This window comes from Neolamprologus brichardi, chromosome 8 (assembly GCF_056152115.1).
Source record: "Neolamprologus brichardi isolate AB-2024 chromosome 8, ASM5615211v1, whole genome shotgun sequence".
NCBI classification, from domain to species: domain Eukaryota; kingdom Metazoa; phylum Chordata; class Actinopteri; order Cichliformes; family Cichlidae; genus Neolamprologus; species Neolamprologus brichardi.
Genome location: NC_142111.1, coordinates 22847803 through 22873475, shown reverse-complemented (window position 1 = coordinate 22873475; position 25673 = coordinate 22847803). Strand labels below are relative to the sequence as shown.

Sequence of the window (25673 nt, the reverse complement as noted above, 5' to 3'; positions counted from 1 at the left end):
ACACAGTTTGACAGACATAAAATTCTAATTTTGCACCAGCAAGGTGATTCTCAAAGAGATATTAACTACAAGCCAGGCATATCTTGGCATGGTGTGTCGTGTGTCCTTAAAAAAATTACCTGAAGCAGATTAAAAGCATCTGAAAACAGAGGTCAGGGAATAGGCACGATAGTGAGCATCTACAGCCAGCTGTAAACCAATGTTTTATGGCTGCATTTTAGTCAGTGGCATTGGAGATGTTTTCACATTTGATTATGTAATGAAATTATGAATGCAGAAAGGTATTTTGATCCAACATGCATTAAGTATGGCAATCCCAAACACACTAAAGCGCACGATCTGATATCCTCGTGTTGGTGTTGTTCCCAGATCATCATACTAAAGGTTGTTCCAGGATCAACATTGCAAGTGACCAATCAAAATGTTGTGATGTCATACTTTTGCGACTTCGGGAAAAACCGGCGTAAAACAAAAAACTGTACTTAAGCTGCGAGAAACCGCCTTTGTCCGCCGATCAACGGACCCTAACCCTGACCCTTTAATAAACGCTAAGCAGAATTGATATTGTCCTTGCAACATTGGAATTTCATAAATGCACGAATGGGTTGGTGCGCAAAAGAATAACGTCACAATAATGTGATTGGTCACTTGCGATGTTGAACCTGGAACAACATTTTCATGATGATCTGGGAACAACACCAACACAACGATATCAGATCATCCCACTAAAGCATACCTAAATAGAAAAACATACAATGAAACACTATCAGTCATTGATTGATCTACCCAGACTTCGACATTATCAAAGCACCCTGACAAAGGATGAAACAAAAAGTAGCCAACATCCAAAAAACCACCTTTGGGATTCCTTTGAGAAGCCTGGAGAACTATTCCTGACGAATACTTCAAGAAATATTAAGAAACCAACAGTTCATGCTGTGTTGAGGAATAAAGTTAGTCAAACCAAATATTGCTCTAAAGTGTACAAATTCAGCTTTTGCCTTCTGTTCTATATTCCCATGTATGTTTGCACGTGTCACGTGCCATGTCCCATTTTCCGAGTAAAGTCCAAAGAAATGAGGGGTGACTCAAGACTTTCACAGAGCTGTATTTCATACTTACATCTGTTTTTGGATTTATTAAACAGATTGCTGGTTGGTAAAAGAACTACATTGCGCAAAAGGTGACATAAATTATAGATTTTGACTGGTTATTTGTGTCTGTGTCGACCTCGCTGCGACTTTTAAACCCCAAAACAGTCAGTGAGGTGACAATCCAAAAAATATGTTAGTAGTGTTGAATCTGTCTGCAAGCTAACATTCAGACCATTTGGCTGGAGCTGTTTATAAGGCAGATTGTTCCAATTAGTTTGCTAGCATTTTTGCTAGCGAACATTAGTAGCCCCGTTTTTGTTTCAACATGAAAATAACCGTTTCTTTTTGGACACCGGGTACACATTGTTGTGCAAGACCTGAAGTGGCGTGCATAGAACCCTGACCCAAACCTCATGTAACACCTTTAAAACGAACAACAGCTGTGAGACAACACGTATCACTCACTGGTGTGTGTTTCTTGTGGCTCTTGTGAATACAATAACCAACACAAGTCCTCAGGTGTCAATGCACGTTTAGCCTTGCGCAATAACAGAGTACACACTTACAACAGCTTTTGTTCCCAAACAGTCACTTATATGATTCTGTTCCACTATTTTGTCGGCGCAATGCGAAGAAAAGGAAACTGATTCATTCGCCACTTTAATTATACATAAAGATAACATTTTCATTACAGCTCATTATTTGGCAATGATACCATTATTTTATTAGATGACATTTCTGTAAGGCTCTAATCCTTTCTTCAGATGATATGACATGATAGTCACTTAATAGAGATGCACATTATGTTCCCCTGTATATTCATAAAAAAAGATTTATTTGCACAAGTACAGTTGTAGTATTTCCTGTAATTACAAGATATGCTGATGAGTCAGTCAGCCCTGTAGTCACCACTTCAGCTCCACTTCCCATTTCAAAGAGGAAACATCATTTATGGCAGATTGGTTGAGGTGTAAAAAGGGAGGGGGCGTTTGTGCTCTCAAGCGCTCTTTGAATGAGAAAAACACAGTCAAATGGGACTACTTTCCTTAACTCATACAACACCCAGGAGAAATTTAATGGCTCCTCACAAATTCCCACCTCCCTGAATATTTTAACAATTCATGAAAAATATTTGTTTGCGTTACAGATATCCAGGAGGGAATCATATCCTGCAACTAATGAAACAGAAGTGGCATATAAGAGGCTTTTTCCAGCTTTGTGAGAGTTGCCCCGGGTTTAAGGAGAACTCAGATGCAGGTTGGGGTTTTCTGTGTTTTCCCCGCTGCTAACTACGTAAAAATGTGCACATATTCATTGAGGCTTTTTTTTAAACATTATTTTCCAGTTTGTAGCATTTACAAACAGTGTGTGTGGTATTTTTTGGTTTGTGGTAGGTAGTAGATGCACAGTTGCGAGACATTAGCTATGTGTGTGAATATGCGCACAGGAAGAGAAAGGTGTTGCCAGCGTTTAGCACTTTTAGGTTTTACTCCACAACGTGTCTGTGTGAGTTCCTATCTTTACTTGTTTTAATGAGAAAACACCTGCAACAAATCACAACCAGTAGTTATTTTCTGCCACATGAATGGAACGAGCAAAAACGTCCATGTGATGTGTTTCAATAGATTTTAGCTAGGTGTTTCAATGTTTGAGAGCTCTGATTATATAAAACTTTCATATTAATTATTTGTGCTTTTAAGTGCACCTACACTGAAGGACATTTATTCCAATGAAATAGCTAAAAACTTACGTAAATACTACTTTATCAGTGTTTACTTCAATAACTGCAATTCAAACATACAGCTGAGTATACTGCTCTTTCACCACATTGCAAACTCATATTATTCAATTAGTTGGTAGATGAGAAGTATCGGAAGTCTCTAACTACTGTAATGCTACATGTTTGTATCTTTTTATTAAGTAATCAACCACTAAATAGGCTTTCATGCACTGAAAAACTCAGTTTGTTTCTGTTTGACATTTTAATTTGTCACATTCGCTTCTTTTTATAGTTTGGTTTTTACCGGTGTTTTGATTGATTTGTATTGGATTCTTCTGTTGAATTCTTTGCTTAGGATTTTTAAAGTAATCAATGCCATAAATGTCTCAGCCATAGGTTTAGCAATTCGTTGATGTTGTGGCAAATTTGGTATTTACTGTCTGCTTCCTGGATCATTTATGAACATGTCATTTCTACGTAACTTGTGCTGACGGAAAACTTACATGACAGCTCTTCTAAAAAATGTTCTACATGAACCGACTACCATAGTGGTAAACTGCAAACTGTACTTTGACTTTGATGCATCAGTGATAATAATAACACCCTTAAACACTCACGGGGGAAATACTTTTGAAACGACTGCTTCAAATCGAGAAGGCTAGCGCCATACAAGAGCGCTCTGCACACTGTTTGTCAAGCACTAAGTACTTTTTTTTATTACCACAGTGTGAACAGACTAAAATGTGAGACCTCTAACAGTTATAGTGTGTGAAGGCCTCTGTACAGATTTCCTATAAGAATTCAAATGAAGTGCTGAAGTGCATTACTATTGCCAAATATGGCTATGCTTAGCTTAGAAATGAATGCAGAGTCCGAATAAAGACAAAAACTGTATTTTCTGGTTACAGTGTTACGAAGGAAGCTATTGATAGCCGGCAAGCTGCTAGGTTGGGTAGCTTGTGTGACTGCACGACTTGTACCGAGAACCCCGCGTGTTCTTTAAATGTGCTAGGTGGCCTCGCCTTTGATTTGGCTTTTAAGATAAAAGCCTTAGACAGAAACTCTGCAGGAATGCTGTACTTCTGCCGTTGTGTAAAATTGGTTATAAGCAACTGACATTACAAAAGTAGACTGAGACCCTTTACTTCAGATTTTAAAAAAAATTTGTAATTACTAGAAATAAAATAAAATAGTTATCACTGTTCCTGTTTATTTAAATATTATCTAAATTATAAGAATAATAAGATTATATTTATCTTATTAAACATCAAGTCATTCTTGTTTCTGGAACAATGTAAATTAAGCTAATTTTGTCATCCATAAAAACAGCTGTTAAAATCCTTGCATTAGTTATAAAGCAATAGCTACAAAAACAAAATAATTATATTAATTACGTGAGAAATTAATAAAATTGTGATCTATAATCTGTCTCTATTCTTTTGGTAGTAAAATAAAAGCTAAACTAAAGATAATTAATCAATATGCGCATTTAAAGATTTACTCTTGTTAACCTAAAATGTGACTTTGCCTCAGTGTTTAAAAAAGGATAAAACACACCTATGGACACAAGAAGACAACTGACTGTAGTGCAATAAAAAAACATAAAGCCGACTTCAACAATATATCGATATTAGTGTGACTCAAACATGTTGAATCGTTTTAATGTGGAATTCCATTTAAACGTCAAGGTGACAAGAAGCGCGCGCATTTCTGCACACGCACATCCGTTACAGATAAGGTCGTGCAGCGTAACAGCCAGTGCAAATTCTTCCCTCATCACTAGGAAAACACAGTTATCTCAGCTGAAGAGCTTCATGTACTGCTGTGCTTACTGTCGATGCTAACCTGGACTAGCCTGCTCCTGCGTGGCTTTCCTCAGGATCTCCGTCTGCTTGGAGCTCAGCGCACGGAGGCGTCCCAGCTCCTCCGTTAACTCCGTGTACGCCAGAGCCAAATTCACCCTGAAGGAGAAAGCGAGGCAATGTGTCATTATCGCCATCGTTTTTAATCATAGAGGATCACAATGTTAACAGAAGGTGTTACGACTGCGCACGATTGCACACACATAGTAATTTCTGTCAAATCTCTGTCGAATATACACCACTGATCTTAATTACTTTGAACCATTTTTTAATGAATGCATGCGACTTCAATACAAACGCATCTCCTCTTTAAACTCAATGAATCCTGCAGCTCTGACATGGACCTGCAAATTAGGAATGGACAGGCCTAAATTCTTAGATCTCATGTCATGGTGTATAATTGAAGTGCATAAAATCACACCATTTCAAGATGTGTCATGGCTCTGAGAGGCCATACTGACTACAGCATCTCTATTTCAAGGCTGTGTCTTTTAACCCTAGCAACAAGATGACTTTGTCTTTTTTGTTAGTATAAAAACTGATCTGAACCCTGCAATATCAATTCATGTGAGGCCATTTAGTATTAAGCAAGTGGATATGAGAAATAATCACTTTACAGACTGTAAGCATTTATCTGACAGTTTAGATGCCATGATATAAGCAGTTTTGTTCAACAAGAATGTAGCAACTTTAGTAGTTAGTCACTACCAATAGCCCCAGATCTGATAAGGCTGTTTATCTCACCAACTTTTATAAACTCTACAGTCTTGATCTGAAATTGACTCATTTCTTCATGTTTATTGCAAGACAGAAACCTTAATCTAACGTGAAATCCACCAAGATAATCTATTTAATCTACTAATTTGAGTAATTTCTTATATGAAGACTTGCATTTAGAGGAAATCGTCATTATCAGTAGTTCCACAAAAGGATAAGTGAATTTGCATCTTTTAAAATGTCGCAGCGGGGCACATTTATCAGTCTTTGCTTTGTTCTCAAAACTTGAAAACAATAAAAATAAAAAAATTCAAACATCTCGTGATTGCAAATATGAACCGTCAGTTAGACAGGAAAGCGTGAAGAAAGATGCTTGCTGCGCTCGGGCACCAAATTGTTGCCAGGCTCAGATCTGATAAAGCACTGCAAATTTAGCCTCTTGATGAGAATCTGACTCAGTTCATTCCTCCATAGAGATCGTGGCAGATAAAAAGTTGCAAACGACACATCTGTATGTACTGGGGATTTCTATCGCATGAATAGGAGCAGAGTTGAACTTCGACTGCAGCACCGACACAAAAAAAGAAGCGAAGAACGAACATGCATGCGTCCTACACGGCTAATAAAACACACTGTCAAATTAAAAATATGTTCTCTGGCACTCCCGCGCACTAATTTAATTGAGCCCTCCCACTTGCATGCGTAATCCTGCTACATGGGAATGTATTAGAGAAACATATGTTTGTGCTGATATCATCCTCTGAACTGCTATATCTGTATTCTATTAAAGATATCTGCAAAAAAGTGTACGCACAAACATGCTTTCCATGCCAACAGAGGACTGCATCCTGGCATATTTTTAACACCTGGCACAAAATAACTTCGAGTAAGGACAGGGAACTCGGTTCAGTTAAAAAATAAAAAAATAAAAATAAAAAAGAAGTCATAACTTCCACTGGGTAGCTGGCTTCGTGTTGGAGGCCCACCTAGTTTTCCAAAGCTGTGACTCACACAGAGTGGTGGTATCAAACCCCTTCAGCCCCCTCCATGTTACAAATAACGTCTTCTTTGTGGTACGAGTTGGTGGAACCTGATACTAATGCTGAGCTGAATCAAGGTCAAAGTTCACTCTTATCCTAATTGTGGCTTTGGATAAATAACGGCCACAAACACGCAGATACATTCAGTGCATCCGTAGGAAAATAACAAACATTTACGCTACTTACTGGCATGGTGGGTGGAGCGTGACGTACAATATCAATATTGCCAAAGGGCTGATAAAGTGTATTCGCTTCCTCTCCTCGGCACTCTCAGGTGGCTCTTGGCTCTCAGCCGCTTTATTTCTAAATGCAGATGTATATGGTGAAATTCTCTCTTTAGATTGGCATACCCCTTCCTTTTCACACTTGTGTTATCGCACGTTTCAATTTTGTGCGTTTTGAAAATCTTTGTCTTACGGTTTTGGTGAGAATGCAACACCTCTAAGTCACGCGGCCATGTGTGAACACCTGCACTCGAGTGCAAGGGTGCACGAAGCATTTAATCACTAATAAACTGCGTCGTTTTTTCTGTGAAACCAGGACCTGTGCGTGTTTTTTTGTCTTACTGCACATGTTTGCCAGCATACGTCTCTCCTTTTGGCTCGCACCTATATTTATGTGTGCAAATGTGTGCATACTGTAACATGTACACTACAGTGCGTAGGAGGAGCGCGATAACGCTGATACAGCATTGATAAAAGCCTCGTGCAAGTGAATAGATCAGGAACGGAGGTATGTACGTCGTATATGTTCGTGTGGGAGACGAGTGTGGGCTGATTTTCACATCTGATCTTGGATTAGACATTTTCGAGAAAAAAGACATCACGGCACGCGCCCGTGGACGCCGACCCTCTCTTTTTTTGTAGAAAACGTGTTTTTCAAACCTGCTGCTACTGTTCAACCGCTCACAGAATGGACCTGGCGTGAGGCGGAAGGTAACACGCGGATACCTGGTAGTCCACGTGATGTGGCGGTAAACTTCTCGTCAATGTGCGGCCAAGTTTCGGGGAAAGATAAACAAATAAATAAAGATATTTATTGCGCTTAGAAGAAATGGGGAAACTAGAATTCGGACCTCGCTGAAGGGGTGGGTGTTTAACAGACACTGAATTGTGGTGAGGGCTTTTCACACTCTGCAGTCCAAACACACACACACACACACACGTACTTCTGCATTATGTTTCAAGCACTTTCAGCTAAACAAAGAGAGGTGTCAAACAGTTCTCACGCCAAGCTGCAGTGATGCTAACAATACAGTTTGCACCAGCAAACACTTGTTTCATGCGTCTAATTTTTCATTAAGAAATTAATAAACAGATACCCGCAAGCTGTACTAAAAAATACAAATATCCAGTTTGAATTCATTGCAGAATTTGGTTAATATTGTTTTTTTACTTGTTTGAATTTCCAACAAGAAACGGGAATTCCGCTTGAATTTAAAATCATTATGCTGTGATTTATTGGAAACAGCTCTCACGTTTTCAAAGCTAAAGACGAATTAGTCATTCTCTCTGTGTACATTAGTATAGTATAGCATAATGTGTAGGGGGGTACTGCCAGGTGCCTGCCAGCGTCTCTGCAGTGTGGCTTGTGGTTGGTGAGGCAAGCTGCTTCACGTATTATCAGTCATGAGTGAGGCAAACGAAAGTCCACAAATGCGATCATGAAAATTTTGACTTGGAAAAGATCAGAAAGGTGAGAAGTGGTTAAAAAAAAGCGAAACATGACAAAAACAGGTACACCTTGCGACTAACGGATGGCGAAATTAACTCGGCTGCACTGCCGGAAGGTGATTTCATAACGTTTCTTGCATTTAAAGGTGCTAATTAATTTATGGAATCGTTCACTGGTTACAACAACTACAAAAATATCAGGGAAGTTAATTAAACTCAAACACATGCTGCTCTCTAGATTATAAGAAGGCCAAAGGTGCTGTGTTGATATCCTCCACAGCACATACAAAATTCTATTCAGTTCTATTCTAAAATTCTTCTATATCAATCTGTGCAGTTTACACTAAATGAGCCCAATTACAAGAAAAAGCACAAGGAAACCAAGTAGCGGCATATCAGTGGGAGTAGGTGATATTGTTGAGTAAAACCAAAAGGTGACCAAGGTTTGGAAAAAGCAGTAGGCTTCTAACACACACTTGTTAAAAGCTAAAAACTAAGACTGTCTTCGCTGGCAAACTATTTACTTTCAGTTTGAACCCCATCGAAACACTTCTGGGGTTTCGCTGTGTGGGAGTCAGTTGCCCAACATGATGTGGTTTTTTTTGTCATTCTTTCTCGTTCTTTTTTTCTTCCTTACATCTTCTATCTTGTAAACATGCAATGCCTGGGACAATCTGTGGGGGGGTTATTAAAAAAAAAGAAGAAAAAAAGCTACTTTGTTGCCCCCTCGGTTGCAAACATATTTCTCTCATTGGTTGTACACAGGCAGGGCCATGAACACTCCCACCTTTATTTATCACGATGGCTTATGTGAGGAAAAATAAAATAAAAAATAAAAGAACAAATGCAAAGATAAAACTGGGTCTCTATTAAATAAACAGGAGGAAATGGACTGAAAGGAGTCTTAACGCTGTGCTTACACTGCCCCCTGCTGCTCAGGCTAATTTCATTCCAAACCTCCTTGATTAAATGTTAAACACACAAACAGAGGAGTTCAAGTTTCATGCACGCACAGCGGAAAATACATAACATGCAGTGTTCGTGTCCAAACGTGAATACCCTTGTATTAATGCTGTGCTGGAGAGCTCGTCTACTGTCTAACGAGGCCCCCGGCGGTCAGCCTGAGCGCATCACGGCGGGAGAGTAAAAATACAGACAAGCAGCAGCTCCTGGTGAAAGCATTCTCCTAATCCTCGCATCAGTCTTCTTATATTCACTGTTGCCTCCTCTGAGTTTCTCAACCAGTATCCTTCCTTCCTCCTTTCCATCCATCTCTCCTCAGATTTACTTCGTCAGCTTTAGTCCCCCCCCCCTCCCCTCCCCTCCCAGAGATCTGCCGTGGTCACTTACTGCTCATCTCCCACCTTCTTTATCCACTCCACATCACACTGCTTGCACGGAGAAGTCATTTCCTGCCGAAGTAGAGCATGAAATTAGATTAGCATGCAGGTGCTGGTAGAATATTGGAGAAAAAGAAATCTGACAGCAAGAGTCTATTTGAAGCCTGTTTGACACTAACACAGCTAAGAGAATGTGTACCCATAAAAACAAAAGACTTGTACCATTATTATTTATTTATTCAAGCACTACATGTGGTGGTTTTCTTGGCTTATATTGCATGTAAGATATGGACACCGCTGCCGTGCTGTTACCCATCAGTTTGCAAAGTTCCTGTCTTCTTAAGCATCAAGCTGAGCGTTATCGACCTCTGGACACTAATGGGGACCATCATTTACAAAATGCATATCATCTACTGAGCCCACAAGCTCATCAAGAAATTGTTTAGCAGGGGGTTGAATCAAAGGATCATGGGTAGCTTTTCCATAGATGTCTTTGTATACAAATAGATTTCTCATTTAAAATCAGAGGAGTCGCCCCCTGTGGGCCATTAGAGAGATTGCAGTTTTAAGACACTTCTGACTAGGCTTCACTTTTCAGACTCTGAATCTAAGTCCATTTTTATACATTGATTGATTGATTGAATCTTTATTTTGAACATGTTAAAAAAGGACAACAACATAGAATTAAAAGAGACAAATAAACAAAGCAAAACAAAAAGAAAACGAGCAACCACAACTACAAATAACTTTCATGTTCAAAAAGGAGCAGGAAGAAGCATAAGCTTATTTAATCCCACCCCTTTTCCACTATCTAGTAATCAATAGACTACAGAAATACCTCCTTGCAATTACATTATATGCCATGTGTATTTTTTTTTATTATTATTATTCTTTTTTTTAAATATACAGTGTGTGGTTTATGTGTGGCACGCTTTACGGCTTCCGTATGTGGAGGATGCCACTTTTTTAGCCATGCTGTTCCATCACAGATATGACGCAGACAGAAAGTTCACTTTCTTTACTCTTTGATAGAAGAATAGCATTCAGCGATGCGGTCTTGGCTGACACCAATAACAACTGAGGGAATTATCTGACTTCTAAGCTTCTAAATGCGTTACTGTGTTCACCAGCTTTCTGTGACTTGGCCCGATTGCTCTCTGGTGCGGTGGTGAAGCCAGACAGTTGTTACAGCTTTGATTAGGATGAGAGATTATGTACACTGGCATGGCGCAGACGCTGATGTCCTTTGGATTTCATTTGTGGCCGACTGCATGCTTAATTTTTGTCTCTCGCTGTTTTCATTGGATTGTGCAGACACAGCTGACATGCACAAGTACACCGTGAGGCAGTAGTTATGCAGGTTATTCTCTCGCAATTGTTTTTAAAGGTCATGAGAGAATTTTAATGGGTGGTTGCACTGATATGTCAGCCATGGAGCAACTACTTAGTGAAGAGACGGTTCGCTAAAATGGATTTAGCTAGAAAATAGTATTTACCTGTTGTAGACTCCTAATGTCTAGCAACCCAAACCCCCTTGACTCCACCCCTGGTTGCCACTAAACAGCGAGATCTTTTAGGGATCTCTAAATGTGAGGCAAACTGCAGATATGGTTTATTTTTACGTGTATAAATCATGCACAGTGCATTTAATACACTGCGATATATAAATATCAATTATGGACACTCTAATTAGCTGTAGATATGCATTATTTAAAGAAAATTGTGGCATTAAATGATAAAAAATGAGTGTGTTTAAAGGTCATGGGGGATTTTGATGAATTATTCAGCAGGAATCTTCTCTAATGGACGGAGAATAGAGTTTTCATTTCTCTTAATGCTTATCGCAAATCTCCAAGGACATTTCAGGGGATGCATGACCAGAATGTATTTTTGTTTGCTGCTTCTCTGACAGCGCACAAGCCTCCTAATGCTTCCCTGGCAGATTAAAACAAGCCAACACTGACCCTCTGGCTGTTCTGCAGCTGTCTCATCTCGTCCTTTAGTCTTTCGCACTCTGCCTTCAGCTCCTCCTCCCGCTGACACGCCCCCTGGGCTTCGTGCCGCGCCCCTTCCAGCTCGGCCTCCAGGCGCTGCAGCTTAAGGTCGGACAGGGCGTCAAGGCTACGGGAGCTCTGAAGGGTCAACGCCGGGCAGTCAAGCACTGGGAGAAAGGAGAAGAGGTAAAAGCGCTAAAACGCAGTGCTTTGAGTGGTTTTCGCCTGACTAACGCAGCGTGCTGCTGTCCGTGGCTGCTGTACAATCGATGAGTATGAAAGAGCAAAAGAGATGACTTCTTCCAAGGGCAGCATCGTTCAGTTTGTACCTGGGTGATGTGATCTGTGTGGGCATGCTAGTGATTCAGCGCCGCTCACACAGACTCAGTCCTTGAGCCAGAAGACACAGTAACAGTACAGCAGTATCATCTTTTATCCCTGCTCCTCCTGCCTCCTCAACAGAGCGCTCGTATGTGCAGTAACAGGTTTTCCTCATTCACATGCAGCTATTAATCATCACTTCCTCACGTATAAATTAAGGGGAAAAAAAAACATTGTTTACACCATTTTTTCCAAATATTCGTGAAGGTAATTTGAAGCCTATGCAAAGTAGTACCTCCTCCTCATGAAGGTATACTATCAGCAGAGGCATCTGTTGAGGTGGCAGTGACACATTTCTTCCATCTTTCAACCGCCCACATTGTTGGAGAGGGCAGAGTTTAGCTTCTACTCACTCTAGATCAGTTTAAGTCAACAGATCCTCCTCCGTGCAGAAGTAGACTGCATGTCCTATCCTGAATTCGATGCTACAGTCACATAATGTACTGACTCGCTGAGACTATTTGAATTTAAAATTTAAAATCTACAATCCTACGTTTGTTCACAAACTTTTTAGTGCTCTGCCAGGTTTGCGGAGTCTATAGAAATGCATTGTAATAAGTCCTGTTGTCTCAAGGGTTTTCCAGCATTTCGTAACGCACACTAGTCACTAAACAGACCACTCAACAGTACAGATGGAAGCAACAGCTGAATAATACAGATCAATCCCCAAATTTACAGAGCAAGTCACTTCACTGCAAATGTTTCTGAAGCCAGAATGAGTGAATTTCAGTCACCAGCACACGCATAGATTACAGGTCTTTCTCTGTGAGTGGGGAGTAGGAACAAAATGTCCAGGCTGAGTCTTTCTGACAGGCTGCGGTCTAACCTGACCTCAATTAAAATGCTTTTCAAACAGACTGTTGGATTGGATCAAAGACTCCATCAACAGGAAAATGCTGAGCAATATTATAGAGTGATAGCTGTTTTCTTGTTTTTTTGTTTGTGTAAATAAAATGCACAAAAAAACTCTTTTACACTTTAAATCAGTAAGAAGAGCCAAGAGTGTACTCTGCCTCCCCACTGATGGTAGCTGGGATACGCTCACGATAAGGATAAGTTGAAGAGAATAGATAGATTGATGGATGGATGTATCAGGGAGAAGTCAGGCCACACTCCCTGTAAATCAGCTGATCCCTTTCTATGCATCCTACTGGCAAATTTTACATCACGTAGTCTGTTTAAGTTGCTTTAACCTTTAATCTACAGTTGGGCTTATAGCGGTGGAGTTTCATTTCCATCTCAGCACCTACTGTGTCTCACTTAATCAGGGCCTGTTGTCACTGCCTCTTGCTCTACTCTGTTCTGTCCTGTCGTGACACTGCTCTCCCAATTACTGCAACAATATATCGTGACTAAAATCAGCAGTTGTTCTGAATGGCTACACTCAGTGGCGGGGCTATAAAAAGGAGTCCTTAAAGGTCAACTTTCTAGACAATAAGCTACACTTTGATTCAAGTAAAAAGGCAAATCAACATTGCTTCTGTTTAAGAGAGTTGCTTTCATTTTTTATGATTTGCCTCTACAGGCTTCAACAGTCGTACCAACTGAGGGTCAGCAATGAAGTTGGGTCAGAAACTCCAGCTCCTCTCAATTTGAATGCTGGAGTTACAGAAATGATCAGACACAAAGCTTCCTAATCCAACTTCAGAAAGCTATGGGGGCATATTCTTTCCAGAGCTACTTAGCCATTCACTGAGCACTTTTGGAGAGAAATTAGTGCACTCCCTGCTTTATAAGCACGCTTTTTCACAAGCTTGCTGAATCATACCAGGCTGGTTTTGTAATTGCCATAATTGGGTCCGTAAACTCTAGGTCAGAGTTCATAAATGCATCGTGATTTCAGCCTTGGTTTGTGGTGTGAGTGGTTGAAACTGATCACCATATTGCCATTTCTCTCTATTGAAACATTTGATGCACACCAGTGCTCGTATGGTTTATTCAAAATCAGATATACAGATGCATCGTGAAGATATAGAGAGTAAGATTGCCGGATCACTTACTGTGCGCGTCTGGGCCAGCATGGAGCTGCAGATACTGCATGTCTTTGCTGTGCAGCTGCATGTTGAGTTTCTGCAGGGAGTTTTCCCTCTGCCTCAGAGCTGACTCCAGGCTCAGGATCCGCTCAACGTGTTTCTCCACCAAACTGGTCTATAATCAAACGCACATTCAAATCTTTCTTTAAAGTCACCGGGATTCAACTATTCACTTAGGTTAAAAATGTTACTTTGTAAATACGGATAGAGAAAACACTTCCAGAGTACCTTTTAGAGCTGAGATTAAAGAAACATTTGCTTTTTTTGGTAACTTGGTTATCACTTGTTTGCATTTGTATCATTACCCAGTGATGTTTGCAGATAATTCCTCTGTTGTGTTGATGCCACAATTTTAGTTTTTGTTTCTTTTGACATCAACTAGTTGGTTAGAAATGGGGAAGCAGGGGTGGAGCTGAGCTAAGGGACTGCGTGAACTTAGGGAAGACTTCTTTGTTTGTTCGTGTGTTTTAAAAGTGATTTGCGTACTTCCTTGCAATGCACATGGGTGGTAAATAATACAATATGTGTTTAGCATTGAGGCATCTTTAGAAATATAAAGAAGAATGACTCCTGCGGTGGGTGTTGTCAGCACAGAGGCCTCAACTCGACACCAAAAACATCAAAATCCACAGAAGAACTCTGACACGTTCTTTAATATGCTTGAAAAAAAGATCCCTAGATTCAAAACACGCCTTTGAAATTAACTTATGAAAAACTATTAATGGTATTATGCTTCTGAATCCTCACTTTACTTTCAGTCCTGTATATTATGTTAGTAAGTGAGTGAAAGGATGGAAGATAAAGGTCAATGAGGCCCAACAGGTAGACGGAGCTGAATTAACAGCGAGCCGCAGCTTCAGGTGACATTGACAGTGTCTCAGCTGTTGGCAGGAAGCAGTTCCAACATCTTTGGTGCACTTTATCCCTTAATCACTGAGACCTCTGAAACTGCTGAGGCTTCTCTGTATGATGGACTTCACTGTCATATGAGATGGTTTATTAGCATAGAGGGCATTTAGGGGAAGACCAGCCAGCCCATCTGTTCAGCTGGAAGCTTCGGGCGGATCTGGATCAACCTTGATTTGCTGTGTTTAAAAAAATGAGATTATTTCTTTGGGGAAACACTGAATGTTTCAGCTTAACGCAGTTTTGTTTAGAGCTAGAGGAGAACTTTTAAAAAATGACTTTTTCACACCAAGGACAAATCACTCACTATAATAACTCATAAACATGTCTGAGGACAGTTACATATTAAAGTAAAGTGAGCTTTTGGATTTTGCTTTTGGTGACGGCTAATAGTTTAAATAGGTGTCTTCATTCAAGATGAGTGCAAACACTAAAGTTTTACTTTTGTAACTACATGTGTTCCACATTTTTTTCAGTCATATATTCATGTCCGGTTTCTTCAATATCTTTGGATCTTGCCTTTATTTTGTAGATGCACTCTTTTATATTTCCTTGTGTTTAATCTTTTTCCAAATTTCCTTGCAAGTCTTTGTTCTTGTATTTTTTTTGTTTTATTTTGGTCATCACTCTGTGCTTGTTTTACTTCCTGTCACTTTTTGTCCCACTGATTAGATTCACCTGCCTCCTCATTTTATTCCTTGTTTATTCGGAATCCTATCTTCCCATTTTTCTGTTGTCAGTCTGTCTGCTCTCCAACTCCTATTCGGATTCTGTCTGCAAGGTACATTTTTAGTAGCAGTAGGTTTCTGCTTCTCATCTGTCGTCCAGGGTGCATTATCCAATCAGCTCTGAGCAGCTTTGGTTGCATCCAGGCAAGAGCCGATTAGGAATCGCACTTATCTAATCTATCTATCTAATCTAATCTCAAAACCACCGGGAATTGTTAGGCAACAATTTAGCTTTTTTTATTAACCCATTAAAATTTATATCCATTCATAAACAATGACCTCAAATGGAACTGGGCTGGAATAGATGTGGACAAGACCCAACCAGACAAAGGCTTTCCAGACATTCCTCCTTCCAGCCGTCGTCTTCACCAGCAGATCTTAATGTTTTTCAACGACTCTGCTTCTCCTTTAAGTTTAAATCTCAACCTCATCTGTTCTGTTGGATCATCTTTTGTCAGGACTGATGCTGATTAACGTCCTAATCATTGCATTTCACACACGGATGGTCATTCTTTAAAAGCTTAGAAGTATGATATATGATGTAGTAGAGCATAATCAATGCAGGATGCCAGAATCTGAGACATCTGTAGTTTTAAAATAAAAGCTTTCATAAAAACAATGAAACTACACACACAAGTCAGCGCCACCATCCACACACTTTACTCAATTTTGCGATTTGTCTGTTGTCTTAGTGATGTCAACCATGAAGAGTTTCACTTTTTAAATTTGGTCCCGATTACCAGGACGTGAAGCTGCGAAACTTAATGAGCCATATGTCTCGCAATGAAAGCTCCTGCAAAATAATGAACGCGCAGAGCAGTGAACTGAATAATGCCTCTGACCATCTTGTCGAGATCCCTCTGGAGGTTGTTCTTCTCCATGTGAATCTTCTCGTAAGCCTTGATCACATCCTCCAGCTGTTCCTCTCGCTCCTTTCTCTTCTGGAGCTGAAGCGAGATACAGAAAAGGAAAAAGGGTTAGTTTTTTCCCCTTCATTCCAACTTTTAAAACTTCTTCACAAAGAACAAACAAAAGGGGGGTACGGCTTTCATTTTGAGAGGCGTCAGATGCGTTGGTTGAGAAACTGTTGTGTAACCAAGCAAATTTGGGGCACAGAAATCCTGAAAGCTCAGCTCCAAAACAAGGATGTTCAAGTGTGTTAAAATGAAGGATTTCTTGACATGTCGCTGATCTAATCTTCTTACAGTGTGGCATAATACGAGGGGTGAATGCCACTGGATGCCATAAAGACAGACAGCTCTGAGGGCAGCAACATGCACCAAATTGAGAGAAATGAGGACATTTTCAAAGCAGATGAAGGCACAGAAGTGAGCCTTTTATTGAAGAATATGGAAAAATATGGTCACTTTAGACTACGCAGAAAATGAGAGTGGGAGCAGCAGCAAGGGAGTGAGATAAACAGAGGACAAAGAGGTATATCACTGCTGTGTGGTGGAGCACTGAAGCCTATTCAGTGTGTCTATGGTAACATATGCCTGGGAAAAAAAAAAAAACTGGCACCAAGGCGTGTGCGGCTTGTCAACAGCATCATGACGGAGGCGAGCAGAATTACTCCAGAGCTGGATTTCTGTCCTGAGAGGCCGACAAACGCACGGTTTCCTAAAATAAGGAGATATATTCATTATCACGTTTTACATTTGCACTTCAGTGTAGCTACTGTGGGCGGGATTGTTTGTTTTCCATAGTTGGTATCCCTTCGTAATTAATAGTATAAAAGAATCAGTTAACAGTTATTAGTAGTACTTAGCGCTAAAGGAAGAATACAATACTCTGAGAATCTCGAGGAAAAGGTGGAAGATTGTTTTTTTGTTTGTTGTGAATGTGGAGTCCTTGAATGGGAAAAAAACTGTATTACTGTACAGTAAAAGAAAAAATACATCCATAAACTCAAAAATGTTCTTGTCAGCAGTTTAATAAACGCGCTTTTTGTGGTGCTATGCCACAGGTGTCGAACTCCAGGCCTCAAGGGCCGGTGTCCTGCATGTTTTAGATGTGTCCTTGATCCAACACAGCTGATTTAAATGGCTAAATTATCACCTCAACATGTCTTGAAGTTCTCCAGAAGTTTGTTAATGAACTAATAATTTGATTCAGGTGTGTTGAAATAGGGTGATATCTAAAACCTGCGGGACACTGGCCCTCGAGGCCTGGAGTTCGACACCCCTGTGCTATGCGGTTCCGTGATATTTAAAAAAGAGAGAGCGAGCGCTACGGGCCAGAGGAAGATCATATATGTTAGTTTTTTTTAGGTGTGCTGTGGCTTTAAAGAGCAGAAGCCTTCTGTGGTTAGTTTGGTTTGTTCAGTACCTGAAGGCAGCGCTATCACGAGAGAAAACGCTGAAAACTCTGGTTACCGCAGTGTTGCTTCAGGTTTGAAAGCATTTATTTTGCAGCTCTCTTAAAGTCCGGTGAGGTTGAGGTCTGAACTTTGACCGGGCCCCTGCGACACCTTCCCCTTTTTCATTCTTTCTGCTGTGCTTGGAATCATTGTCCTGTTGCATGACTCGATTTGGAGGACAGAAGGCCTCACCTCTAACTCTAGAAAAAACAAACCTAACTCCAAAGATTTGGGATGCTGTGTAAAACATAACTAAAAACCTAATGCAATGATCTGCTAATCTCACCTATGTTTTATTCACAAACAGTGTTGGTCAAGTTACTTGAAAAAAGTAATCAGTAACTAATTACTGATTACTTCCCCCAAAAAGTAATCCCATTACTTTACTGATTACTTATTTTCAAAAGTAATTAATTACTTAGTTACTTAGTTACCTTTTAAAAACACGATTTACAACCTGAATAGGTGATAAAGAGATAGATCTTTCAGCCCAATTCTACTTTTTCTACATAATCCATCATACAAAATGTAATCAAATGGAAAAGTCTCTTTTTAAAACTTGTTTTATCAGTTTTAATCTTTTAACTTTATGCATCAAGCAAAAATTTAATTATATGCAACATTCTCTGACTGGAAGAAATTAGTTTAATATTTAAACCTATTTTCTGCACATTCCAGCACATAAAATAAAATATTTTGTGTGTTTACACTCAGTCTTTCAAATAGATGCAAGTAAAACACAGCAGAAAATAAATAAAGTCAAAGACTCGCGGTCCTGTTGCTCTATTTTCACCTGTAAAGCAGGAGTGGGGAGGGCGGAGGTTTACCCTGGTGCAAGTGTGCAGTGGTCAGTGGAAGAATCTGCGAATTTCCCTGTGAGTTTCCCATTACGTCATAGCTACTCTGTGCTTGTTTGGAAGTTTAGGGGTTTTTTTGCTGTAAAAAGAAGTTTTCTTCCCACACACAACGGACACTAATGTTTTTGTCACTTTTTATGGAATCAAACTCAAAGTAAGGTCAGTACTTCCACGCTTTAAACGCTGCACGCTCATACTCTCTCCGCACTCGATATATGATCCATTGTTGATCTGCACACAGCTGTTGTCACGAACGTCGCACTCGCTTACGTCACTGTCATGAGACATTCTCGCAAAAAAAAATCACGGTTTTAGTAACGCAGTAACGCAGCGTTCCTACGGGAAAGTAACGGTATTCTAATTACCGTTTTTGCAATAGTAATCCCTTACTTTACTCGTTACTTGAAAAAAGTAATCGGATTACAGTAACGCGTTACCCATCTCTGTTCACAATAGAATATGGAAAAAAATGTTTAAAATGTCTAAACTGAGAAAATGTACCACAAGAAAAATATCAGGTATTTTTGAAGTTCGTGGGATGTGCATAATAAGATGCAGATTTTCTGGAGAAATATCTGTGCAGGCTGATATTCAGTATTGGATCCCTGTGATCTTTGGGCCCTCAGGCAGCATTGCATTAAAAACAGGCATGCTTCTGTCATGGAAATCACTGCACGGGCTGTGCCATCCACTAATGCAGGTTAGCAACTGCAAGGTGCCCAGATCCTGCAAGAGAAGCCCAAATAATAATAGAAAATGGACACGCATTATGATTTGTTGTCTGCAAAACACATTACCACACTTCTTATAGTGGACGAAAGTGACATTTTATTAAAGTCTACTTAAACTAAGTCAAAGGATCAAACACAGGACTTTAACCCAGAGACTGGGGCCTGTGTCCCATATGAAACCAAAAATGGCAAAAGCATAAAATATAAATTTTCAGATATAGCTTTTAATTTTGCTTTGACACTAAAACTGCTTATTTATGTTTAGGAAGGGGTGAAAGTTCAAATAAAAATAGACTAAGTTAAAAACAAAAAATTAGGAACACCAACACAGAAATTACAGACCGTGCGATAAAAGTACAGTTATGTATATTTGGTTTCAGAGGTAAAGGACAAAAAATTCCTCACATCAAAGCAAAGGTGAAATAAAAAGAAAAGATTTTGTAGGAGTTTGAAAAAAAAAACCCTGATGTGTCTCAGAGCGTGCGTATGTGGGTTCACTGAGGGAATCGCTGAAAAATATTATTATACGCAAAACGGGGGCAGAAAAAATGAAAAAAGTTCCCAAAGCGAGTGTTCACATGATTGTGTGATGATACATGAAACTGTACATTTACAGGCTGTACAGTAATTCACTTTTCTCTACCTGCCTTTGATTATTGGAGGTCACCACTTCATTGAAAATATAAGGTTTGTGCCTGTCAGCATGCATAGGTGTTTGTGGTCAGGGTCTTGTACCAACAGAGCATGCTCGCGGAGCCACGACCCTTTTAATCACTCTGACTGCATGGTACCAGTGCCCCATGACCTTGTATGTCCCACGCTAATCGTTTATGCTGCTCCCATAAACCATTTCCTTCCCTTTGTTCTGCTGTGTAGTTCTTTTTACCGCTGCTGCTACCAGTTTTACCACGGCCTTCCTGTGTCAGTCGTTTCTCACTTGTATTTCCCCACGCTCTTGTTCTCACAGACTTCGAAACAGGAGAGTTACAAGTGAGGAGAAACAAGTAGTCCGAGCACATTTCGGGCGCAGCCATTCATCAAGCTTTTGGACAGCGGGAGCACATAAAGTCCACAATTAGTGCTTGCGTGCAGCGTGCACACATTATGCGTGCACTAATTTAAAAATGTGTGATGCCTGTGTGTTTGTAAAAAGGCGCGCCTTTTTTTAGCATTTGTTTTCTGAAGGTTTACACGATCAGCACATCTGTAGCCAGGTTTAGACCCGGTTATACCGCGCCACCAAAATAGAGCACCAGCATGAAAATCCTGTGTCACACCGCTCCTTAAAAACACCCAATATGAGTAATTTTGCTCGTGCAGCAGCTTTAGTACTTAATTAGTTCTGGACATCTCTCAGTATATGTCCACCAGGGATGGCCTCAATTCATTTTTAATTCAATTAATTCACAGGAAGGGAGGATTTCTGTAGAATTTGAGAGTGTGATAAGCTTTTTACTTCATCCAAAATGGATTTCCCCCCATATTTATTCCCAATCTCAATCCTTCCCCTGTTCTCTTACCTCGTGGGTCAGGGCGTTGACTCTCTGCTGCAGGCTGCCGTTTTCTGAGTGCAGCATCGCCGTCTCTTTGCTCTCAAATGAGCAGTAGGAGTTAGTGTCCTCACCAAACTCATTGATCATGGGGAACTGCAGAGGAAAAGTAAACAAGAAGACAAAAGTACATTGAGCTTGTTTATATTTGTTGTTTGCTTGGTTTTGATTTTTTGTTTTTGCTGCTGTATTCTGCAATTTTTCATGAGTCCACACTGTGATCATGAATGATTCATCTTACATCAGCTGCAGCTTCTGTTTGGCCCAGATATCACTCATAGGATTGGGGAGTAGGGGGGTATTTTTCAGAGCTTTTAAACTAATTTATGAATTTCCATGTCAAGTTGTTCCAGTCATATTTCCTAATTTCGTCCCACACGGTGAAATCCGGGGAGGGCCTATTACTAAGCTTTGTCGGTCAGCCTATCCACCTCTAAGTTTGTCCGTCTTCTCATGTTTTGCGGCAAAACGTTGGAGAACGATGAAGCGCTTTTTAAAAATCACCCTTTCAAAAAATGTCATTTAAGATCCCTCAGATGAATGCAAACAGCAGCCGGTGCCTAAATCAGAAACACTGCAGTTCCTCAAATAGCCACTAGATGGTGACTCGGAAAGCAAGTCAGTCCCCATAGACTCCCAAGTTAAAGTGCCCAGCTTTATAACAACAACAAACAAGTTTACAGCCTAAAAACAAAGTTTTTGTCTCTGTTGCTAACTTTCTTCTTGATAACAACTTCTGAGGATGTGAATTTATTTATAAATCCAATTATAATATAAATTCAACTTCCGTAAAAAGTTACACATCGTTAGGGCAGAGAGTGGCAGCTTTGAAAAGCATGCCCTACTAGCTTTCTATTAGGCTTCGACTAACGTGATTGAACAAACTGCAAGTCCAAGAAGGTTTTATTCCTGTTTTGAGGGCCTGTTGCTTATTAACCAGTCTCCCTGTCCTTACAGATGGCCGCCTGGTTCTGCCAGACCAGGGGTGGGCAATTCCAGGCCCCGAGGGCCGGTGTCCCTGCAGGTTTTAGATGTGTCCTTGAACCAACACAGCTGATTTAAATGGCTAAATTAGCTCCTCAACATGTTCTGAAGTTCTCCAGAGGCCTGGTAATGAACTAACCATGTGATTCAGGTGTGTTGACCCAAGGTGAGATCTAAAACCTGCAGGACACCGGCCCTCAGGGCCTGAAATTGCCCACCCCTGTGCCAGACAATTCTTCTTGTTAAAAAGGAGTTTTTCCTTCCCACAGTCGCCAAGTGCTTGCACATAGGGTATTGTCTGATTGTTGGGGTTTGTTATCTCACCTTCACTGTCTTCAAATATCTCTAAAACCTAAAAATGTAGTTTACTGAACACTTTGTTATGCATAAACTACAAATAATACATTGTTTTGCGTCAATTCCACATCCAGTAAACCTCTCGGGTATGAGGGGAAACCCACACACACCTCTGAGGTGGTCAGTTAACCACAGAAATTTGCCCCATTAGTGATGCAGGTGGCTTGTTTGTCGTTAGCCTGTGGCGTTAACACTGTGTGGACGACAATTGACAGTTTCTTTATCAGAGGTTTAATCATTTACGAGCACGCTACAAGTGACTATTTATCTGTTTCCATCATTATAACACTACAATAATTTAACAAATGACACAGATTGACATCTACAAGGTAAAAAATGTATAAAAAATAAACAAAGACAGATTAATGACATCTGCTTCTTGGATAAAAGTAGGTTTTCACATTCTGTGTCTCATATGGTCCCTTTTAGCTCCAAAAAAGTATTTTTTTTAACTTAAAACCATCAATTTCCTATATTTTTATGTCTGTCAGAAAGATCAAAAGCCACCACGCTCAGTCTGTCCAAGTGCTCTCGTACTTAACCACTGTGAAGCCCATGATTTCCCACGCACTTCTACTAAAGAGCTATTTTAAAAAAATGAGCGACAAACATCTAGTTTCATTTAAAAGAAAAGCATAATAATTATTTAAAACACCTGTTTATTGCAGGTTTTAGTAAGCGTAAAGTAAATTGCTAGTGACTGGCACTATTTTAACCGTTGCACTAATACACATTTGGTGCTATAATGAGTATTTCAACTCTCAGAATCGTGTATGCGAGACTGACTCAAAATAAACCGCAGAGTGTGCTCATGGTAATGAAGGAATATGTCAGCCAGTGCAACAGCGAGGCTCACTGATGTGTTAGTAATAAATTCTGACAACAGTGGAGCTCTTTAAGAACAGCAGAATCAGGCACAATACTTCTAGTTGGATCAGTGCTGATTTGTCTTTGGATGTGACTTGTTGACAATCTGAAAAACATAGAAATTGCTAGTTTTATTACTAAGACACAGGCAAGGAAATAATAAAGGATGGCAGAGAACCGGCATTTTAGCAAATACAACGCTTACATTTAAAATACGCTGGAATAATTTCATTATATGTAGCTGGATTGATGCCGGTGTGATTTATTACATCGTCATAACTTTATAAAAGGAGTTAATGGACTTTATTACATTTACTGTTGTTTTCTAGTGTCGGTGGTCACAGTCCTGAACTCCTGTAGTTACCAGAATGCTTTGATAGAAACATACACGTTATATAACTGCGTGTGTCGTTCAACCTAAATGAACACATTTACATTTAAAGTGCCTACCATAGGCTCAGAGGGCTATTCATTTTCTGTGTGAAGTCATTGTTTTGCTGATGCAATGTCTGTTCGAGGAGCAAACATCCCTTTTCCATTTAGTGCAACACCTCTCTCTGCTCAGTTTAACAGTAAATGTTCCCAACGTGGGCAATCCCAGAGGGCATCAAGTATTCTCACGCCGCTGAGCATCAGGAACGCCGACAACAACCTTGATTTACCCACGAACAAAGCAGCAACAAAAAAAACCCACTTCCATTTGTAACATTGCAGCAGCTGTGCTGAGGAACCTTGAGCTACACTTAGGACTACTAAAATGTCTTCCATTTGTAACTGATAACAGCTGGATAACAGCTGGATCAGGTGTTAAACAGCATTCGTGCCATGACTTTTGGTTTCCGCTCTGTTACTTCCTCCTTTCTTTATTAATGCTTGGTTCTTGTTCATTCCAATTTTCTGCAACACCTGATACCAAACAGATAATCATATTCCCCAGTGTATACTTTGCTGCATGTGCAAACATACATAGAAATACAGCATATAAAGCAGAAAGCAGGCACACGATTGTCCGTGAAACATTAAATGCATTAATGTATTGTTTAGGAGTCAGATGCTCTTCAGATGAACTCAAAATCGAATGGTACTTTATGACAGAGCCTCCACCATGTTTCACAGATGGCTGTAGACTCTCACCTCTCTCCTGCCCTCCATACATATTGATGGAGTTTCAAAATTGGAGTCATCATGCTGTAAAACCAGGCATTTTAACACGGAGTCTGTGGAAACTGACTTCCCTCAAGTGTCCATTATAAGAATTTTTGGCACTTCCACATTAGCTTCATTTGTCAGCTCCGGAGAGCGATGCTTAAATATTCAAAGCTGAAAAAAGGCACATGTTCTATTTACATAGGCACAGGTGTGACAGCTTCTACTCCAAACAGCAAACATCTGCACCTGCTCTTCCAAAATCAACATCTGTCTCTCTGGGAGAGGGCCCTGAACAAACCACAGTTTGAGAGTAAGTCAACAGCAACGTGGCGGCCTGAAGCCTCGAACAACAGCTGCTCACTAGAATGATGCAGGACTTCGGTCTCACTTCTCCATACCTGCCACCCCTCTCATGCATTTCCAGCACAACATGTTTTATCTCTTGCAAACAATAAATCACAGAAAAGCCAACAAAATTCATTCAGAATCTCACCCTGACTCTTCAACCTGGTTTCACGGCCAAATGTGTAATATGCACACAATCAGAAGTAATCGTGGGAAAGTGTTTAAACAGACATTATTACCACATTTACACGTAAATACATATTAGCCGCCTAGCTTAATTGTTTCTGGTAATTTAGGACCCGGGAATGCACTTATTTGCTCACTACCGCCTTCTTGGCTTTAAATGTATTATCTCCCCCTGCTGGTAATGCAACATCTGCACGTGTGCCCATTTTACGGCACGGTTAACCGGCATGTCTGTTGCACCCTTTGTCGTGACCAGTGTTGGGGAGTAACGGAATACATGTACCGCCGTTACGTATTTAAAATACAAAATATGAGTAACTGTATTCCGTTACAGTTACCGTTTAAAAAGGTGGTATTTAGAATACAGTTACTTTGTTGAAATAAATGGATTACACGGCGGTACTTCCCTGTTTCATATTGTGGCGGGTCAGGACTGTTTGGGTTTTGTTTGACAGCTACGTTCTGTTGTTCCAGGTGGCAGCGTTACGGTTGCCATGGTTACAGGGTGACGCTCTCGCTCTGCGTGTTTCCTGGGTGAGAGAGCGCCTGTTGTTGTTGTGCTAAGCTAATAGGCAGAATGCTACAGGTATAGCTCTAAAGAATGTAGCATCATAGCAGTGTTGCCAACTTAGCGACTTTGTCGCTATATTTAGCGAGTTTTCAGACCCCCTAGCGACTTTTTTTCTAAAAAAAAAAGTCGCTAAAAAAAGACGTGAAAGTGCATATCGCTTTTACTCTCAACAAGCAGCGGGTGCTGTAACGCAGTCAGTTCTTCTTTTACTCTTATGCTGTTTTGTGGA

At 40.2% G+C, this 25673-nt stretch overlaps 1 protein-coding gene across 1 annotated transcript in view; it reads right to left on the bottom strand.

Moving 5' to 3' along the window:
• The window catches only part of tbkbp1 (TBK1 binding protein 1), an 80819-nt gene that overhangs the window by 12585 nt on the left and 42561 nt on the right, over window positions 1–25673 (bottom strand). The window contains exons 3-8 of the mRNA XM_006793169.2: window positions 20956–21081; window positions 16331–16435; window positions 13822–13969; window positions 11411–11607; window positions 9457–9518; window positions 4660–4775 (exon numbers count right to left, since the gene is read on the bottom strand). Coding sequence (XP_006793232.2) covers window positions 4660–4775; window positions 9457–9518; window positions 11411–11607; window positions 13822–13969; window positions 16331–16435; window positions 20956–21081 — 754 coding nt within the window. The remainder of the gene's footprint in view (window positions 1–4659; window positions 4776–9456; window positions 9519–11410; window positions 11608–13821; window positions 13970–16330; window positions 16436–20955; window positions 21082–25673) is intronic.